The sequence below is a fragment of the Protopterus annectens genome, chromosome 3.part1, assembly GCF_019279795.1.
Source record: "Protopterus annectens isolate FY-2018-M chromosome 3.part1, PAN1.0, whole genome shotgun sequence".
Lineage (NCBI taxonomy): Eukaryota > Metazoa > Chordata > Ceratodontiformes > Protopteridae > Protopterus > Protopterus annectens.
This window is the reverse complement of record NC_056732.1, coordinates 443,953,372-443,970,349: the sequence shown is the minus strand read 5'-3', so window position 1 is coordinate 443,970,349 and position 16,978 is coordinate 443,953,372. Positions and strand designations below refer to the sequence as shown.

At 41.6% G+C, this 16,978-nt stretch overlaps 1 protein-coding gene across 1 annotated transcript in view; it reads right to left on the bottom strand.

The window, feature by feature from the left end:
* KMT2C (lysine methyltransferase 2C) overlaps nt 1-16,978 on the bottom strand; it is a gene marked incomplete in the record, with an annotated part of 4,117,755 nt that overhangs the window by 526,980 nt on the left and 3,573,797 nt on the right. Inside the window, 1 exon segment of the mRNA XM_044066891.1 lies at nt 15,697-15,836. Coding sequence (XP_043922826.1) covers nt 15,697-15,836 — 140 coding nt within the window.

Genomic DNA, 16,978 nt, shown 5'->3' with positions numbered 1-16,978 from the left:
AAATACCACAAACCTTCTACTTACCTCAAGTGCTGGTTTGGTGATCCAAGTTGCTTAAATGGCAAATGAGAGGACAAGTGTATAATTGGAGTAGGGAATGAGCTTGAATGTTCGGCGAGGTGATCAGTTGGCAGACTGGATCCACTTGATGAACATCCCATAATTCAAAGCGGCTAGACAGGATAACAAGATCCTACAACTGTACAATAATGTACTACACATGCATGTCTATTATTCATGCCCCTGTGCACGCTGAGCATGTCTGTCAGCTTAAAAACAACTGTTAATACTGCACTGGAGTAAAACTTCTACCTTCCACTAGAGTGGAATAAGCTGGCCATCAGCCAGCCAGGCCCAACCCCCCCCCCCCCCGATTAGCCCTCAAGCCAGCCGAGCCCACTTCACTTCCTCCTCAGTTGGCCCTTAGCAAACCGAGCCTACCTCCCTCCAGCCAATCCTCAAGTCACCTGGATCTCTATTCAGTCCTGGGTTACTACAGCATTATCCTTGGGCACTATAGCATTAACAGGACACCCTGATCCTATGCTAAACGGGCTAACTTTCATTCTATATGCTACATCTGTTATGTGCAGAAGACCAAACGGGAGTTTTTGCAAAGGAAAATTTAAAAAGATCAAGATCAGTATTTCAAATGAAAAGGTTACCAAAGAACTTGCACAATGAAAGACTTACAGACTATAAATGGGACCCACAATGAAAGTGACAAGCAGACTGATCTTGGATCTATATGCTATATCTGTTAAAAGCAGAAAGCCAAACAGGGGAGTTTTTGCAATGGAAAATTTAAAAAGATCAAGATCAGTATTTCAAATGAGAAGGTTACCAAACAGCTTACATGAAGAAAGTCTTACAGACTACAAACAGGATCCACAATGAAAGTGACAAGCAGAATGATCTTGGATCAACAAGATTTCAAAAAGATTGTTAAACAGCATTATCAAAAATTGTTAAAGAAGGTACAGCTGTTTTCAAGTGTATGTACTGTGACATGTCTTCTCCTGGATTAGAAATTATAAAAGTTCTGGCAACTTCTCTGTGAGAAAAAAATGGATGTCTCACACTAATTAGGCACTGTTGCATATTGTTACGAGGGTCCCACATTTATCTCATGTTCCTCCATATTATTTTCAATTCTTGTAGTCGATAATCCCAGCAAGGAAGACTACATGTGGTAGGCTAACAGCCTTGCCTATGTACATCTAACCAAACTGTATGAAATCATTCAATGAAATTAAATATGTCTGCAGAAAAGAAATACATGTCCACCTGTTAAATTATATCCCACTTAGAGCAAAGCAACCAGTTTACAAGGGTTGTGACATGGAACTTCTTTTTTCCTTTATTTTTAATTCACTTGTTAACTAGATATATGGACTGGACAAAGGAGCCCTTTTCAGCCACGATCAGGCACATGCTAAATCACAACATATCAAAGCAGATCATATAAGAATACACACATTCCAAAAGACTTGCCGTCATTGTAAGTGACCACGTACACTGATAGCAGGTGTTTTAGAATTGGGCCGCCGGTAGGCAAGTAAAACTGAAAAAAATAAATGAATGAACGACATAAGCATGAAAGCCCCAAAAAGGGGAAAACATGATAAAAATAAAGTACAGTTGTGTACACTTACCATAAATGTAGATGTTCAAGTGTATTCACTGTTGCAGTCATCACACTTGGGTTATCCTGCAGCGGGTAACCCTCAGTCGGCCTGAATACCAGAAGCTTAGTATTTCTGCGTCGGTTACTGTCACTCCAGGACTGACGTCAGGTCATCAGTGGTATAAAATCAGACAGCCGTCACCATTACATCAGTTTTACTTGCCCCAAATGTCAGAAGCCACCAAATAGGGAGCTAGGTTATGGTGGCAGAACACCACCAGTAGAAAGTAAATACCAAAAATCCCTGTAAGGAGTGAGAGAGAGAGAGAGAGAGAGACAAGGGGGATGGAGGGAGGAAAACCAGGACTGCAACAGTGAATACACTCGAACATCTACATTTATGGTAAGTGTACACAACTGTACTATGTTCTTCATGTTTCACTGTTGCAGTCATCACACTTGGGTTGATTCCCAAAGCTAAAGTAAAGGGTGGAGGCAGTCAAGAAGACTGGGGCTGGGCTAGGATGCCCTGCAAGACTGCTGTTGCAAAGTCTGCCCTGGATTTGGAGAAGACAGGCAGGTGGTAATGCTTGGTGAAGGTATGAACAGAACTCCATGTTGCAATCTCCAGGAATGTCCCTGGTAGGGAACCTCTGAGAAAAGCTGCAGAGGTGAAGGATGCCCTCGTGGAATGTGTCCTGACCCCCTTAGGGGGAGGTTTCCTGTGGTATTTGTGGCAGAAATGGATACAGTGTGCTATCCAGTTGGAGATTGTTTGTTTGGATATGGCCTTGCCCTCTGCCCTGCTGCAAAGCTGACTAGTAATTGGTCAATTTTTCTAAAAGATGTAGTCCTATCCAGGTAAAATCTGTGCTACCAGGTAAAATCCGAGCTGTCTGTGCACATCTAGAGAATGTAGAATCCATTCCCCTTTGTTTTGTGGGTTGGGGAAAAAGTGGGCAAATTAATTGATTGGTTGAGAGCCACACTGGACACCATTTTAGGCATGAACATTGGGTTAGTCCTGAGGGAGACCCTGTCAGCATGAAAAATGATGAAGGGCTCCACAGCCATGAGTGCTTGTAGCTCTGAAACTCTTCTAGCTGAAGTGATGGCTAGAAGCAAGGCTGTTTTCCAAGAGAGGAATTTTAACTCTGCTGAAGTTGCAGGTTCAAAGGGGGGTATAGTGTGAGCTTTTCCAACACAAAGTTAAGGTCCCAAGCTGGGGTCGGAGCTCTTCTGGGTGGCCTTAAATTGTTAGTCCCTCTTAGGAACTGTTTGATGAGAGGTGAGAAAAGAGAGGTGGCTCTGTGCTGTAATGAACAGAGATGGCAGAGGCATGAATTTTAATAGAAGAGAATGACAGACCCCTGTGTAGTAGGTCTGCTAGGCAATCCAGGATGACAGGTAGGGAGGGCTGTGCTGTTTCAGCTCCTTTAGACTGCATCCAGGTGCAATACCTTTCCCACTTGTCAGCATAGGATTTTCTAGTGCTGGGGCATCTGGCCTCACATATAACATCCAGGACTTGCTTGCTTAAGCTGGTAACTGGAGGAGAGGTCAGGGAATAAGCCAGGCTGCCAGGTTCAGGGTCTGCAGTTGTGGATGCATGCATTCTCCCTTCTGCTGGGTCAAGAGAGTTGGGATCTTTGGTAGGTGCCATGGTGGCAGGGGTGACAGACTGCGCGGCAGTGGGTACCAGTGCTGGCGTGGCCAGTCTGGAGCAATCAAGACTGCTCTCAGTTTTTCCTCCCTTATTTTGAGTAGTACCCTTGAAAGTAGAGGTAGAGGGGGAAATGCATAGACTGAGAGGTTTACCCATTGGAAGGATAGGGCATCCACTTTCCAGGCCTTGCTGCGAGGTTCCCTGGTGCAGAATTTGCTAAGCTGGTGATTGCTGTGGGAGGCAAAGAGATCAACCTTCGGGGTGCCCCATTTCTGGGTTACAAGGTTGAAGGTGCTGTGGTCTAGCTGCCACTCATGTGGGTCTAGGAGGTTTCTGCTTAGGTTGTCTGCCAGAGAGTTTTGGGAGCCTGGCATGAATTGTGCTTGCAGGTGAATTTGCATGACTGAAGCAGTGTGTCAAAGGATCATGGTGAGCCTGCAGAGGGGATAAGAGTGAGTTCCTCCCTGCTTGCTGATGTACCACATCATTGTGGTGTTGTCTGTTTTGATTACTAGAGGTCCCAGGGAGAGTAGGGGTCTGAAAGCTGTCAGAGCATGCTGAACAGCTAGCATCTCTTTTTGGTTGATGTGCAGATGTATTTGGGGTGGGCTCCAATGACCCTGAATGCACCTGTCGTCCAGGTGTGCACCCCAGGCATAATCTGATGCATTTGTGGTTAGGGTCTGGGTGGCGTGGGGTTGTGATAAGGGAAGACCCTTGTTGTGGTTGCATGCTGCTACCCACCAAAGAAAATCTTTCCTTAGACAGGGTATCATAGGTATGATAGTTTCCAGGTTCTGAGTGTTGACACCAAAGGCTTTTTAGGTACCACTGAAGTTTACTCGTATGCAGTCTGGCATATGGAATGAGTAGAATGCAAGATGCCATAAACCCTAGAGCTTGCAGAATTTTCCTTGCGGATAACTGGGTCCTGGTGGCTAGTTGAGAGAAGTAGCCTGTCAGATAGGCTTATTTTTCTGGAGTAAGGAATGCCACTCTGGGATGCTGTGTACAGGCTTGCTCCCAGGAATACAATTTTTTGAGTGGGTACTAGTTTGGATTTCTTTTCGTTTATAGTATACCCCAGGGATCCTTGAATTGCATAGGAAGAAGCTGCTGGAGGGTGAGCATTTTGAATTTTAGTATCACTAGGAAGGTGTTTAGAATAGATAGATTGAGGATTGGGCGCCAGGTGCCCTCTTTTCTGGGTACCAGGAACAGTCTGGAATAGAAACCTTGGCCTATCTGGTCTGCAGGAACAGGCTGTATTGTCCTCATGGAGAGCAAGGAATGAACTTGGTTTTGTGCCTCCGCCTACTGGTTTGGAAGAAGATCTGGAAACCCTTTTGGGGTTGGCATAGTGTGGAAATAAAAACTGTATCCCTGGGACACTATGCTGAGGACCCATCGGCCATTGGTGATAGAGGCCCAGTTTTTGGCATGGGAGGAGAGTTTTCCTCCTAGGGGCACAAGCAGGTGGGCAGAGGTAAGGGGTGGAGGTGTGCAGTCATTGTGAGTTCTTTCCATAAGGGGGTGACTTAGCACTCCCTGTTTCTGAAATGGAGGAACTCCATTGCTTAGATCTCTGCATTCCCTGGGACTGCTGTCTGGAGGGTCTGCTTCCCCTAGGTCTTGTCTGAGCTGGTCTTGAGGGGGCTGGAAAGGACCAGTATTTGGTGGGGCAATGCCTACTGAACCTCAGAGGTTGGACCTGTAAGAAGTCTTTAACTGTTTGCATAGATGTAGCTTTTTCTTCCATCTTTTTTAAGACCTCTTCTGCCTTGGTGCCAAACAAATTGTCTTTGTTCAAAGGTGCGTCCAATAGTTTTGATTTGACATGGTCTGGCAAGGTCTGGCCTTAAGCCAAGCATGCCTCTGAAGTACAGAACTGGTGATGCTTCTAGGGCATCAAAGCCACATTGCAAGGTGTGCTTAGTAACTTGGCAAGTAGAATGCATAAGCTCCTGTAATTCTTTATTTTCTGCACAAGCCAGAAAGGTAAATATTTTTTGTTTAAGAAGTTCCATAGTATGCTGCTGGTATTTCAGCATGTGGAACTGACAATTTAGTGCTCTAATGGCAATGGTTGCAGAGGTGTATACTTTTTTACCCCATCTGTCTAAAGCTCGGGAATCCCTGTCTGAGGAGGTGGGATTCTTAGCTGTGGTTGCTTTTATTCCTTTAGGTCCTTGGGAGATGACCTCTGGGTCAGCAGTAGGATTTTTGAAAAGAAATTTGTATGAGTCAGGGACTCTAATACATGTCAGGCTTCCTGGAAGCACGTGGAAGGGTGTCAGGGGTTAAACTGGGATTCCATAAAGACATCATCCACAACATCCAGGACAGGAGGAATGGATAAAGGTTTGTGCTGTGATAAATCTAAGAATTCCCAGAGTCTCTTTTTGGACTGAGGATAGTCCTGACACTCCCATTGGAAATGCTCCCTCAAAGTATGCCGGGTTCCACCAAAAGAAAAATCCTCAGGAGGAGAGGCAAAATGAATGGATTTCTCTGCATCTGAATCCTCATAAGCAGACAAGGGTTTCATGTCTTCATATTCAGAAACCTCAGAGTCATCGGACTCCTGGTCAGATAAAACTGCTGAGGACAAGTCTCTTTTTCTTTTAGAAGGGGTGGGGTGGCTTCCCCTAATAAGCATGATAAGGTCTTCTGCCATTTTAAGCATTTGAGTTTGAGGCATGGAAGCAGGTGCTTGAGCTTGGGTCGTCGTTTTTTTTAGGCCTAGTTCATACCCTGGGCCTTAGAAACTCGGTAGTTTTAGAAAAAACTGAAGACGGGAAAGAAGTCGTCGGTTTGTGCCCAGTATCGGTAGTGCGAAGGACTTCCTCGGAAGCCGGTGCCTGCTCAGAGGCTCCGGACCCATCCAAAGTAGAGATAACCGCAGGATCCTTAGTCAAAGAAGAGTCTCGCGGCATACCGGACTCCGAATGGGTCTTGGTACTGGCCTGCGAATCCATAGAAGCGGCCATCAGGGGCTGCAAAAGCACCTCACTGAGTTCCGGCGAACTGGCGACTAGCTTAACGGAAGCGTCATTGGCAGTTTTGGACCTGTGCTGTCTGTCTTTATCCTTACGTTTTTTCAGAAGATCGATAGTCGGATGTCTTACCGAAGCCATTTCAGAATACAGAAATTGAGAGCGAAAGTATTTAGCAACAAAAAGGGCCTGACGACGTATAGTTCTGGCACTGAACAAAGCACAAAACCGACATCGTGGTCTGGGCCTAAACAGGTGACGCAGTAAAAATGGAAATCTCTGTGTGGTATTTGCTTTCCACAGGCGACACAACTGTTAACTTTTTCTGACATCGGTTAGAGCAAGAAAAAAGGATCCCCAACAGGGTACTTAGCTTTAGAAGACTTCAGCCTCAATTTCGGAAACGAAAACTCAGGTAGCGGCTGACCGGCACTCGTGCGAACTGCTTCTGCTTCGAGCTCCTCGGCAAGAAAGACTGATGTAATGGCGTCAGCTGCCTGATTTTATACCACTGACGACATGACGTCAGTCTTGGCGCGACAGCAACCGATGCAGAAATACTAAGCCTCTGGTATTTGGGCTGACTGAGGGCTACTCCTGGCAGGATAACCCAAGTGTGATGACTGCAACAGTGAAACACGAATAACATCCTAGAATTTACTTCCTAAAAATTGAAAATGAGAAAACCTTTAGTGCAAAATTTACACTGGAATCATAACATATGCCATATAAAGCAACTCAAACAGCAAAACCTGCAGTACTCCTTACAAGGACAAGCTCTAACATCCAATAACAGGCAAGCGCTGCAAGGCTTAACAATAATACACAACTGTACAAAAAGAAACAAAACAGAAGTAACAGGATTAAAAGCTGAATATTATAACAGAGGCAGAAATCTGGAAAAGTTGTTAAACATAGCAAGAAAAAAGAATTATATTAATTTTCTTGTCAAATACATAAAAAAAGGCCAGGTTTGAGAAGTATTAAATGACCAAAGAGCTTTATTAAACACACTAAGTGTTTAAAGGAAGGAGGCTGCATGATGAGTTTATTTTTTTAAGGTATTTTCGTAAGAGGGTAGTCCTTATCAAAGTGTCTCGAATGACAGAAGATAAGCCTACTGAAATGCTTCAGTTATATTTCTCTTTTCATGTAAATATTTTACAAAGTTCACTGTTAAACTGCCAAATAAATGATTGCATATAATACCAGCATTCAAAATTTAGGCCTTCAGAAATTCTAGCAAAATGTCATACCTCAGCAAGACATCTCTTGTAGTACATATACCCATAGCCAGTGAGGGAACAGCATCTGCACAGTCATGTGACAAAATTCATACACCGAATTGTCAATAGTTTCAGTAGCCTTAACAGATAAGGTCTCACTTTGTCTTTGAAACCTGGCTCAATGTTCAAAATAGCCTTAATCTATATAATGATATATCTGTGTTGTCCATTTTCATTCTTCCTAAACTGATGGGTCTCATTACTGTAGAAAATGACATGCCCAATCTGTTCAGTGAGAAGGACAAAAACAATTGGCCAGTCTTTCTGAAACCTTTCGTCCAATGCAGCTAGAACTGAAGTTGTCTGTGTACATTCAAAAGATGGAGCATGTATTCCCCCTTATTAGAGAAATTTGGAAAGAAAACTGGGAGGTTAATGGCCTGGTTAATATTAGACTCAGAAGCCACCTTAGGCAAAAAAGACTGTTTCATCCATAAGGAAACCCTATCCTTGTGGAAAAACAGGTAGGGAGACTTGGAAGAAAGAGACTGGAATTTGGATATTCATCTAGCTGATGTAGTAGCAACTAGAAAAACAGCATTCTCTGTCTTGGCTGAAGGTTCAAAGGGGCCTTGGGTCAGACCTAAAGCTAGATAATTAAATTGAAAGAAGGAGAAGGACCTTTTACTGGGGGACTAACCAAGAAGGTACTTTTAAGAAAAGCTTTGCATAATCTTGAAGAAGCTAAGGAAGAATTATTTTCACCATAATGACAGTTTTAAATGGCAGTCAACTGCACCTTAATAGTAGAGAAACTAGCCCCTTAATTGAAAATTGAAGCTAAAAACTCAAGTACAACTGGTATTGGGGCAGAAAAGGGGCCCAAATCTCTCTTAAGGGTCCAGAATGCAAATCTGTTCCATTTACTTCTGTAATTTTTCCTAGTAGAAGCCTTTTGAAAAGACAATACGATATGCTGAACTGCAGAGGAAAGCGGAGCTGTCTAGCTATCAGTGGAACTGGAGAAACCATGCGGTCAGCTTGAGGCCTGTTATGTCTGGATGAATCATCCCTGTCGGGTGAGACAAAAGGTCAGGACTAGAATCCAGTACCCAGGACAGGATGCCAAAGATGAGGCCACAGGAAGGGAAACCAAATCTGACGAGGCCAAAAAAGGTACAATGAAGATAACCTTGCTCTTCAGCTGGTAGGCTTTCTGTAGAAATTGGGGGATTAGAGGTAATGGGGATAAGAACAGAGCATCTATTTGTGATTCCATGGACAGACCAGGGTGAAGAACCTGATACACTTGTTGAGGGGAAAAGTCAAAAGGTCAACTCCCTGGATTAGATTGACAATACACCAACAAAAGGTGCAACCATACTGGATCTGGTCCTCAACAATATGGGAAACTGCTGCACACCCCGTACTTAATGTCTTCTTTAAGGTCATACCACAAAATGGTCTCCTTTGAAGTAAAAATAAAACCTGGAACCCCCAGCTAACCCTGGAATATTCAGGAACTACTCTAAGGCTAACTTCCTAATATCAGGTGATAACCTGGCAAAATTTCAGGTCTCCACAAACCATGAGAACATTGTTGACCACTCAGAACTGTTCAAAGAGACCCTATATAAGCATGTTAATAGCTGCATAAAAGCAGCTGTACAGAACTAACTCAAAAAACATGTCACCTTGGTGGAATCACATCATCAATAGGCTGTATAACAGAAGGAAGAAAATCATGGCAAAAATTAGGAGGTGCAGCATCCAGCAGGACAGAAGCACTCTCATCAAACTAAACAACTCATAGAACAAATAAAATCTACCAAAGCCAAATATGAGATAAATTTGGCCTCCCAGGCCAAGAACAACCACAAGGCATTCTTTAGCTATGTCCGCAACCTCAAAGGCAATACACAGTTGTGTGCACAGCTCACTGTAAATTGAGCCATCTATACTGAGCCAGAAGATACTGCAGACCTACTGACTGACAAGCTCCAACTTTACCCCTTTCTCTCCATCAACCTTCCCTCAGGAAATAATATCAAATACAACACCCCCGCTGTCAGTGGGGAACAGGTCCCTAATGCTCTCTAATGCCAAGAAGACTGCGTCAATGGGCTCTGATAATATACCAGGATGCCTTCTAAATAGCATGATAAATGATCTATCAGGCCTTCTGAAATTGCTATTTAACTGTAGCTTCCAAACAGTCTTTGTGCCTCATGAATGGAGAACAGCAACAGCCATCCCTCTGCACAAATGTAGGCAATCTAAAGACCCTGGAAATTACAGACCCGTAAGTTTCACTAGTCTCACATGCAAAGCCATGGAAATTATTATCACGGACATGATCAATGACATAGGAAACCTCCAGACACTGAACCCAACCCAATTTGGTTACATTAAGGGCAGGTCATACCTACTCAACCTGGTGGACTTCAAAATGGTTCACAGTGTGTACCTTGAACTGGCCAAGACATCTGACACAATCCCCCATTCGGGCATTGTTGACAAACTTAAGATATTAGGTAAAAACCCTTACATCACCCCGGTTGATAGCCAGTTGGTGCACAGACAAGACCCAGGAAGTTAGAATTGGGAGTCCACCTATACAAAGTCAGTCACAAGTGGAGTCCCTCAGGGATCAGTCCTGGGATCGCTCCTTTTTGGCATTTACTTCTCTGAAGTCAAGGCCAATGTCAATGACCTCTGGCTAACTAAATTTGCAGATGATTGCAAATTACAAGCTGTCACTGAATCACCCACTGACACAATGTTCTCCAGGAAGGGATGACACAGACAAACAGCTGGTGCCAGAGCCTTGGACCAAAACTAAATGCCAAGAAATGCATAATAGTAGCCTTCAGGAAGTCATTCACCCCAGTTAATTATCATATTGACAAAATGCCTGTAAGAGCTGACCCAGTAGTTAGGGACTTGGGGACACACAGGCAGTAATCTCACCTTTGACCATCACATGCCGACAGTACTGAGGAAATCATTCTATGTTGTGCAACTTATAAACAAAGGTATGGCATCTAAGACCAAGGAAGTCATTGCTCCATTGCATTCGTTATTCATCAGACCTGTCATGGAGTACAATGTCCCCTTTGGTATGTACCTAACCAGGCATATCCAACAATTGGAACGTCCACAGACGTTCCTCACTAAAAGAATACAGGGCATAAGTAACATGTCCTATGCACAGCACCTCAAGGGGCTATCCCTGTATTCTGTCTTCCACAAGCTTTTGAGGGGAGATCTAGGCCTGGCATTGTCAGACCCCACTTTGATGGACCTCCTTATATCTACAAAACAAACAGCACCAGATTACCCATTCTACAGACATAAACCTTGCTTGTGACAATAAAAAGGACCTGCTGGAGAGACAGGTATGTATCCCAGGGACTACCCCTATGCTGGAATAGGGTCCATCCATGAGAAGCACAGTTCTCCCCTGTCCAGTGAGTATCGAAGCAATAGGATCCAAGGTGATTCTGCTTTCAAGGAAGTAGAATCCGACAAGTCAGATGTGACTTTTTTCAATTTTTAATGGTGACTCGGAGGTTGGCGCCAAAGTAGGAGATTGGTTCAAAGACCTTTTTTCTGGTATCTTTGTCTTTAGAAGGCAAATCAGGCTTTCCTTTGTCAGAGCTCCTGGAAGAGATTTCAGCTTCAGTTCAAAAAGAAGAAGAGGAGGTAGAAGGAAAAAGGCACTTCAAAACTAATGTGTACTCCTTCTGTCACGAATGGCTCTGGTGTTGAAATCTTCACAAATAGATCAGTCAGTATCCAAGTGAGCAGTGCCCAAGCAATAAATGCATTCCCTGTGGACATAACAGATGGGAATCTTGTACGCACAGAAAATGCATTTTTTGAATCCAGTTGGCTTGTCTATCATTATGGACAGAAATACTAAGCTTGAAGTTGACCAAAAAATATCAGAAAGAGAATATAGATAGGATTTTTTTTTTTGAAGCAGTAAATTACCAAGAATAGTACTAAGAAATACCTTCTAATGGGTAGAAAAAGAAGATGAAAGGAAGGCAAAGGTACCAACAAGGGTACTCAAAGTAATGCCAGAGATAAGGCAGAAGAAAGAAGTAATTGCCTGGTGGATAGAAACCAAGAAACCCCAGAAAGTAAGGGAGGACAGATGAGCAAACTCAAAAGATAATCTAAATTGAGGAGTAGAGTAAAAACTCACTGCGTTTAGGAGAAAACACCTGATTGCTCGAGACAAAGAATGGATCCGTGTCTGAAGCGATATGGCGGTGAACAAGATCTAAGGTATATAAGGTTAGTGGGGCACTGCGGGTAAACGGTGGTGCTTGAGAGTTGGATCTGAGGATCTGGAAAAAGCGGCCGAGTCAGATCAGAGACCCAGCAGTTGAGGGATGCATGAAAATGACATCATCATATAATTTTATTCCAGTATCAGCATACAAACTTAACATTCATTGGCCTCAACTGCTAGCTTTTGAAGTATACACTTTCTTATCATGGCTTGCTTTCCAATAACCTCCCTTCACTGTGAAAAAGGAAACGTCCATAGAGGTAAGGTGCATATGTATTTTCAGAAAAGAAAGAAGCAGAAGGAGTGACTAGGCTTGTTGTTTCAAACTTCAAACTGAAGAAACAAGTGAGAAAGTAAAATTTAAATATACCTACTACTACAGCAGACCATTCAGATATAGTCACTGTAACAGTACATCTTAACACCTGGGTTATCTTTCCTCACCTTTGCTCTCCTGCTGACCTAAAAGTAACCCAAGTAAACACAAAATGCAGTTTTTAAATGATGATTTTATTTATTAAGGAAAAAGAACTATCCAAACCTACATGGCCCTATGTGAAAAAGTAATTGCCCCCTAAACCTAATAATTGGTTGTGCCACCCTTAGCGGCAACAACTGCAATCAAATGTTTGCGATAACTGGCAATGAGTCTTTCACAATGCTGCTGAGGAATCCTGGCCCACTCTTCTTGGCAGAATTGTTTTAATTCAGCCATATCGGAGGGTTTCCGAGCATGAACCGCCTTTTTAATGTCATGCCACAGCATCTCAATTGGATTGAAGTCCGAACTTTGACTTGGCCACTCCAAAAACTTCATTTTATTTTTTTTAAACCATTCAGAGGTGGACTTGCTGGTGTGTTTTGGATCATTGTCCTGCTGCAGAACCCAAGTGCGCTTCAGCTTGAGGTCACGAACTGATGGCTGGACATTCTCCTTCAGGATTTTTTGGTAGAGAGCAGAATTTATGGTTCCATCAATCACAGCAAGTCGTCCAGGTCCAGAAGCAGCAAAGCAACCCCAGACCATCACACTACCACCACCATGTTTGACTGCTGGCATGATGTTCTTTTTCTGAAATGCTGTGTTACTTTTATGCCCAATGTACACCTCCCAGAAAGTTCATCTTTTGTTTCTTCAGTCCAGAGAATATTTTCCCAAAAGTCTTAGGGATCCTCAAGATGTTTTTTGGCAAAAGTGAGATGAGCCTTTATGTTATTTTTGGTCAGCAGTGGTTTTCGGCTTGGAACTCTGCCATGCATGCCATTTTTGCCCAGTCTCTTTCTTATGGTTGAGTCATGAACACTGACCTTAACCAAGGCAAGTGAGGCCTGCAGTTCTTTAGATGTTGTTCTGGGTTCTTTTGTGACCTCTTGGATGAGTCGTCGCTGCGCTCTTGGGGTAATTTTTGTAGGCCGGCCACTCCTGGGAAGGTTCACCACTGTTCCATGTTTTTTCCATTTGTGGATAATGGCTCTCACCATGGTTCGCTGGAGTCCCAAAGCTTTAGAAATGCCTTTGTAACCTTTTCCAGACTGATAGATGTCAATTACTTTCTCTTTTTCACATAGGGCCATGTAGGTTTGGATAGTTTTTTTTTTCCTTAATAAATAAAATCACTTAAAAACTGCATTTTGTGTTTATTTGGGTTATCTTTGTCTAATATTTGTCTAATATTTAAATTTGTTTGATGATCCGAAACATTTAAGTGTGACAAACACCCAAAAAAATAAGAAATCAGGAAGGTGGCAAATACTTTTTCATTGCACTGTATTTATGGACAAATTCAGGACAATGAAGCCAAACCGCACTAGCTGTTAGCCAATTGCTTTTTCTGTGTGATATTTTTACTCGTGCTTTTAGTTTGTTAGTTGGGATATTTTGCAGTCACCATAAGGTTTATGGATACCAGTTGGGTACAACAACTCTGCATTTCCAAATGTTAGCCCAAACATTCCACTTATGCTGCTCTGATAATGCCATAAGCAGGCAGAAACATGCATGTCCACAGCTAGTGGGGTTTGGCTTTATTGCCCTAAATTTGTCCATAAATAGACTTAAAAGAAAAAGACATGGACATTCAGAAGTGCCATTCAGCTGAAACACCTGATGTCCTTTAAAGGGTAATTTGCATATATCCCATGTCACCAAGAGGTTTAAGGATTCACTCTATGGAAAGTCTAGCTTTTCCTAGATTTTTCAAAATGGGAAAAAAGTGAATTTTTGATCTGCCTGCATATAACAATGAAGGCTCCTACTACACTAAAATAACTTATGTATGGAGATCCCTCTCTCTTATGCTGAGCTGGTACATATTCTCCTAGTTTTACTGAGACATGACTCTCTGACAGGGAAGCATGGATGAGGCATATAAACAGGTTTTCTTTGTATTAAAGTCTGAACTCTGCAGACAAGTGAGACTAATGTATGAAACTGTACATACACATTTAACAAATTAGAAAGTAAAGCATGGTACACATACAAAATAAACAAGACAGAACAGACACATTAAAATAATGAAATAATTTACTTAAGAAAGAACAGTAACTAGAAGTTAATAACAATTGTGTACATGTGCACTTTAATGTTTATGGACATCAGGCTTGATTTGAAGTGGATTCTAAAGTATAGCCAAACAATCCACTTATGCTGTGCTGATGAGGTCACTAAAAAGGCCAAAACATGCATGAACACAGTGGGGATTAGCTTTACTGGCCTGAATTTATCTACAAAAACTTAAAAAGTAAAAAAAAAATCACAGGCCTTCAAAAGTATACATACACACACATATTTTATATATATATATATATATATATATATATATATATATATATATATATATACATACACACAAACACACATATATATATACATATACACACATACGTACATATATACACATTTATACATACATATCATATACACACACACACAGGCACATTTATAAATATATATATAAAAACACATGCATCTCCATCTGTATGCAACAGTAGTACACATCTGTATAAACAAATGTCAAGGAAAACTTAAGCACAGTTGGTAAAAAATTAAGATCTTGACAGGAAAACCATAATTATTACAAATGCATGACTTTTTCAGATTTTATACAAAAACTGTATTTCGGCTTTTCCAGGTTAGGGGTCGCCACAGTGGAACTCTGGTCTGCTAATGATCGGCAGTAGATTTTTACGTGCTGGCTTGCCAAGTCTAACGCACAACCTTCAATGAAGGAACGCCCATTCATGCATGTCGACACACAGAAGATGCTCTAACTGAGAATCGAACGTGCAACGTCTAACTATGAGGCGACAAAGCTACCGCAGCACCACCACCGCAGTCACTTTTTCAGATTTCATAAAATAGTTAATTAAATGACAATTCCAATAATGGTTCTAATGGTATTTATAGCAACAGGGTAAAGCTACCCCATGAGGAAATGCAACACTTTTACTGCTATACAGTTTTTTAGCATTATTTATGTCAAATTATTACTACTGAAGCATCTAGGTCATTCAAGTTATATATGGCGGACACCCTGAAGAAAGATGTTAACTAGATCTTATCAATCTTAGCCAGTTATGGTTAGGCAGCTGTCTTCCAAGGAGTCTAGATGTCATGAAGAATAAGAGATTAAAGGTTACAGTATGGAGAGGAAATAAAAGCTTACACCAGGAAAAAGGAGCATCAACATAGGTTCAATGTAATAATAGTATCAAACAGCTCTCAAAAAAAAAGTCTCATAAAGGACTACGCAACTACTTCTAAATCTTTACTAAAACAAAATATCACTAGTAGACTAAGAAAGTATGGCCAATGTTTATTCATTTTACTGACACTTTTCTCTGCAAATTCTATAACTCTACACTTGTAAGAAAAGTACCTGTTTAAAGGAAGGCAAATCTTTGATGGATTTCCGTACACCACTGCCCAAGATGACAACCTTGCACTGGCAACACCACTGAGGTTTGTGTATCGGACTTCCAGGAACACTCTGGTGATTGTTTTTACCAAACGTTGCACCTAAAGAAAATTACAGTAATACTTAGGCATTTAAAAGCATTGTGGTAGCGCTTCAGAAATAACATTTAATCAGCATAACATAAAATCAAGTAAATACATGCAGCTGTACAAGTTTACCCAGAAGTCTTCATCAGAATGTGATTTACAATTTCTACAGTAATGAAGGATGACTCTGTTGTAACATAGATGTTATCATTACAGTTGAGCAGACTGGGAAGCAGTGACAAAAAATACAAAAGGACCAGTAGCAAGAAATAAAAGCACCAGAAGAGCTGTACAACTGCTTTAAGATCAGAATGATTACAGGAAATTATATACTTAATCAGGAGAATAAGAGCAACAGCAATGAGCAGAGCAAGACAGAGGAGTAAACGCTGTCAACTAACAGTGGAAAGCCTAAGGTTAAACAGTAGGGCTGACAAATGAGAAAGCTAACAAAGCTCAGGCAAAAGGCTAAAGTGACCCTTAATAAGCAGATGCAGGGATCGGCAACAGGAGTATTTCAGATAAGTGGGGAACATCAGAAGAATACGTAGATAATTAATTCACTGGAAGACAGCAGAAGTAATTTAAAGATGCTTCAGGATAAGGCAGAACTACCAAATGGCCTTCAAGGAGTACAGTTCATTTCAACAAACCACCACAGTAAATAGTATTAAAAAATGAATACATAATTAACACTTTAATTGATTAAATACTTCCAGTTACACTCATTATTTAACCCCTCTGGAGCCAGGGTATTAAAGCTATGTACATCTTGAAGTTTAACAGTTGTCAGTTCCCCTATATGTAACAGAACACAACCCCCGAGTACTTCAACATTACTTCCATGAAACTGCTTAAAATGTAAACCCGGGGGGCTTTCCAAACTGACCCTTTTAATATTTCTAACATGTTCTTGAAACCTGATTTTAAAACCCCTCTGGCTTTCCCCAATATAAAACAAATCACAAAGGGAACAAAGCATAAACAATTCTTTCAGTATTACAACTAAAATATTGTATACGACTAAAATTCATCCCATTAATTTTAGAATAATTATTTACCACTTGACTGCATACTGAACATTTTCCACAAATGTATATGCCGTACTTAACCTTAACTTGCCCTCGAATATTTACTTTTGGAAAAACAAATTTTGT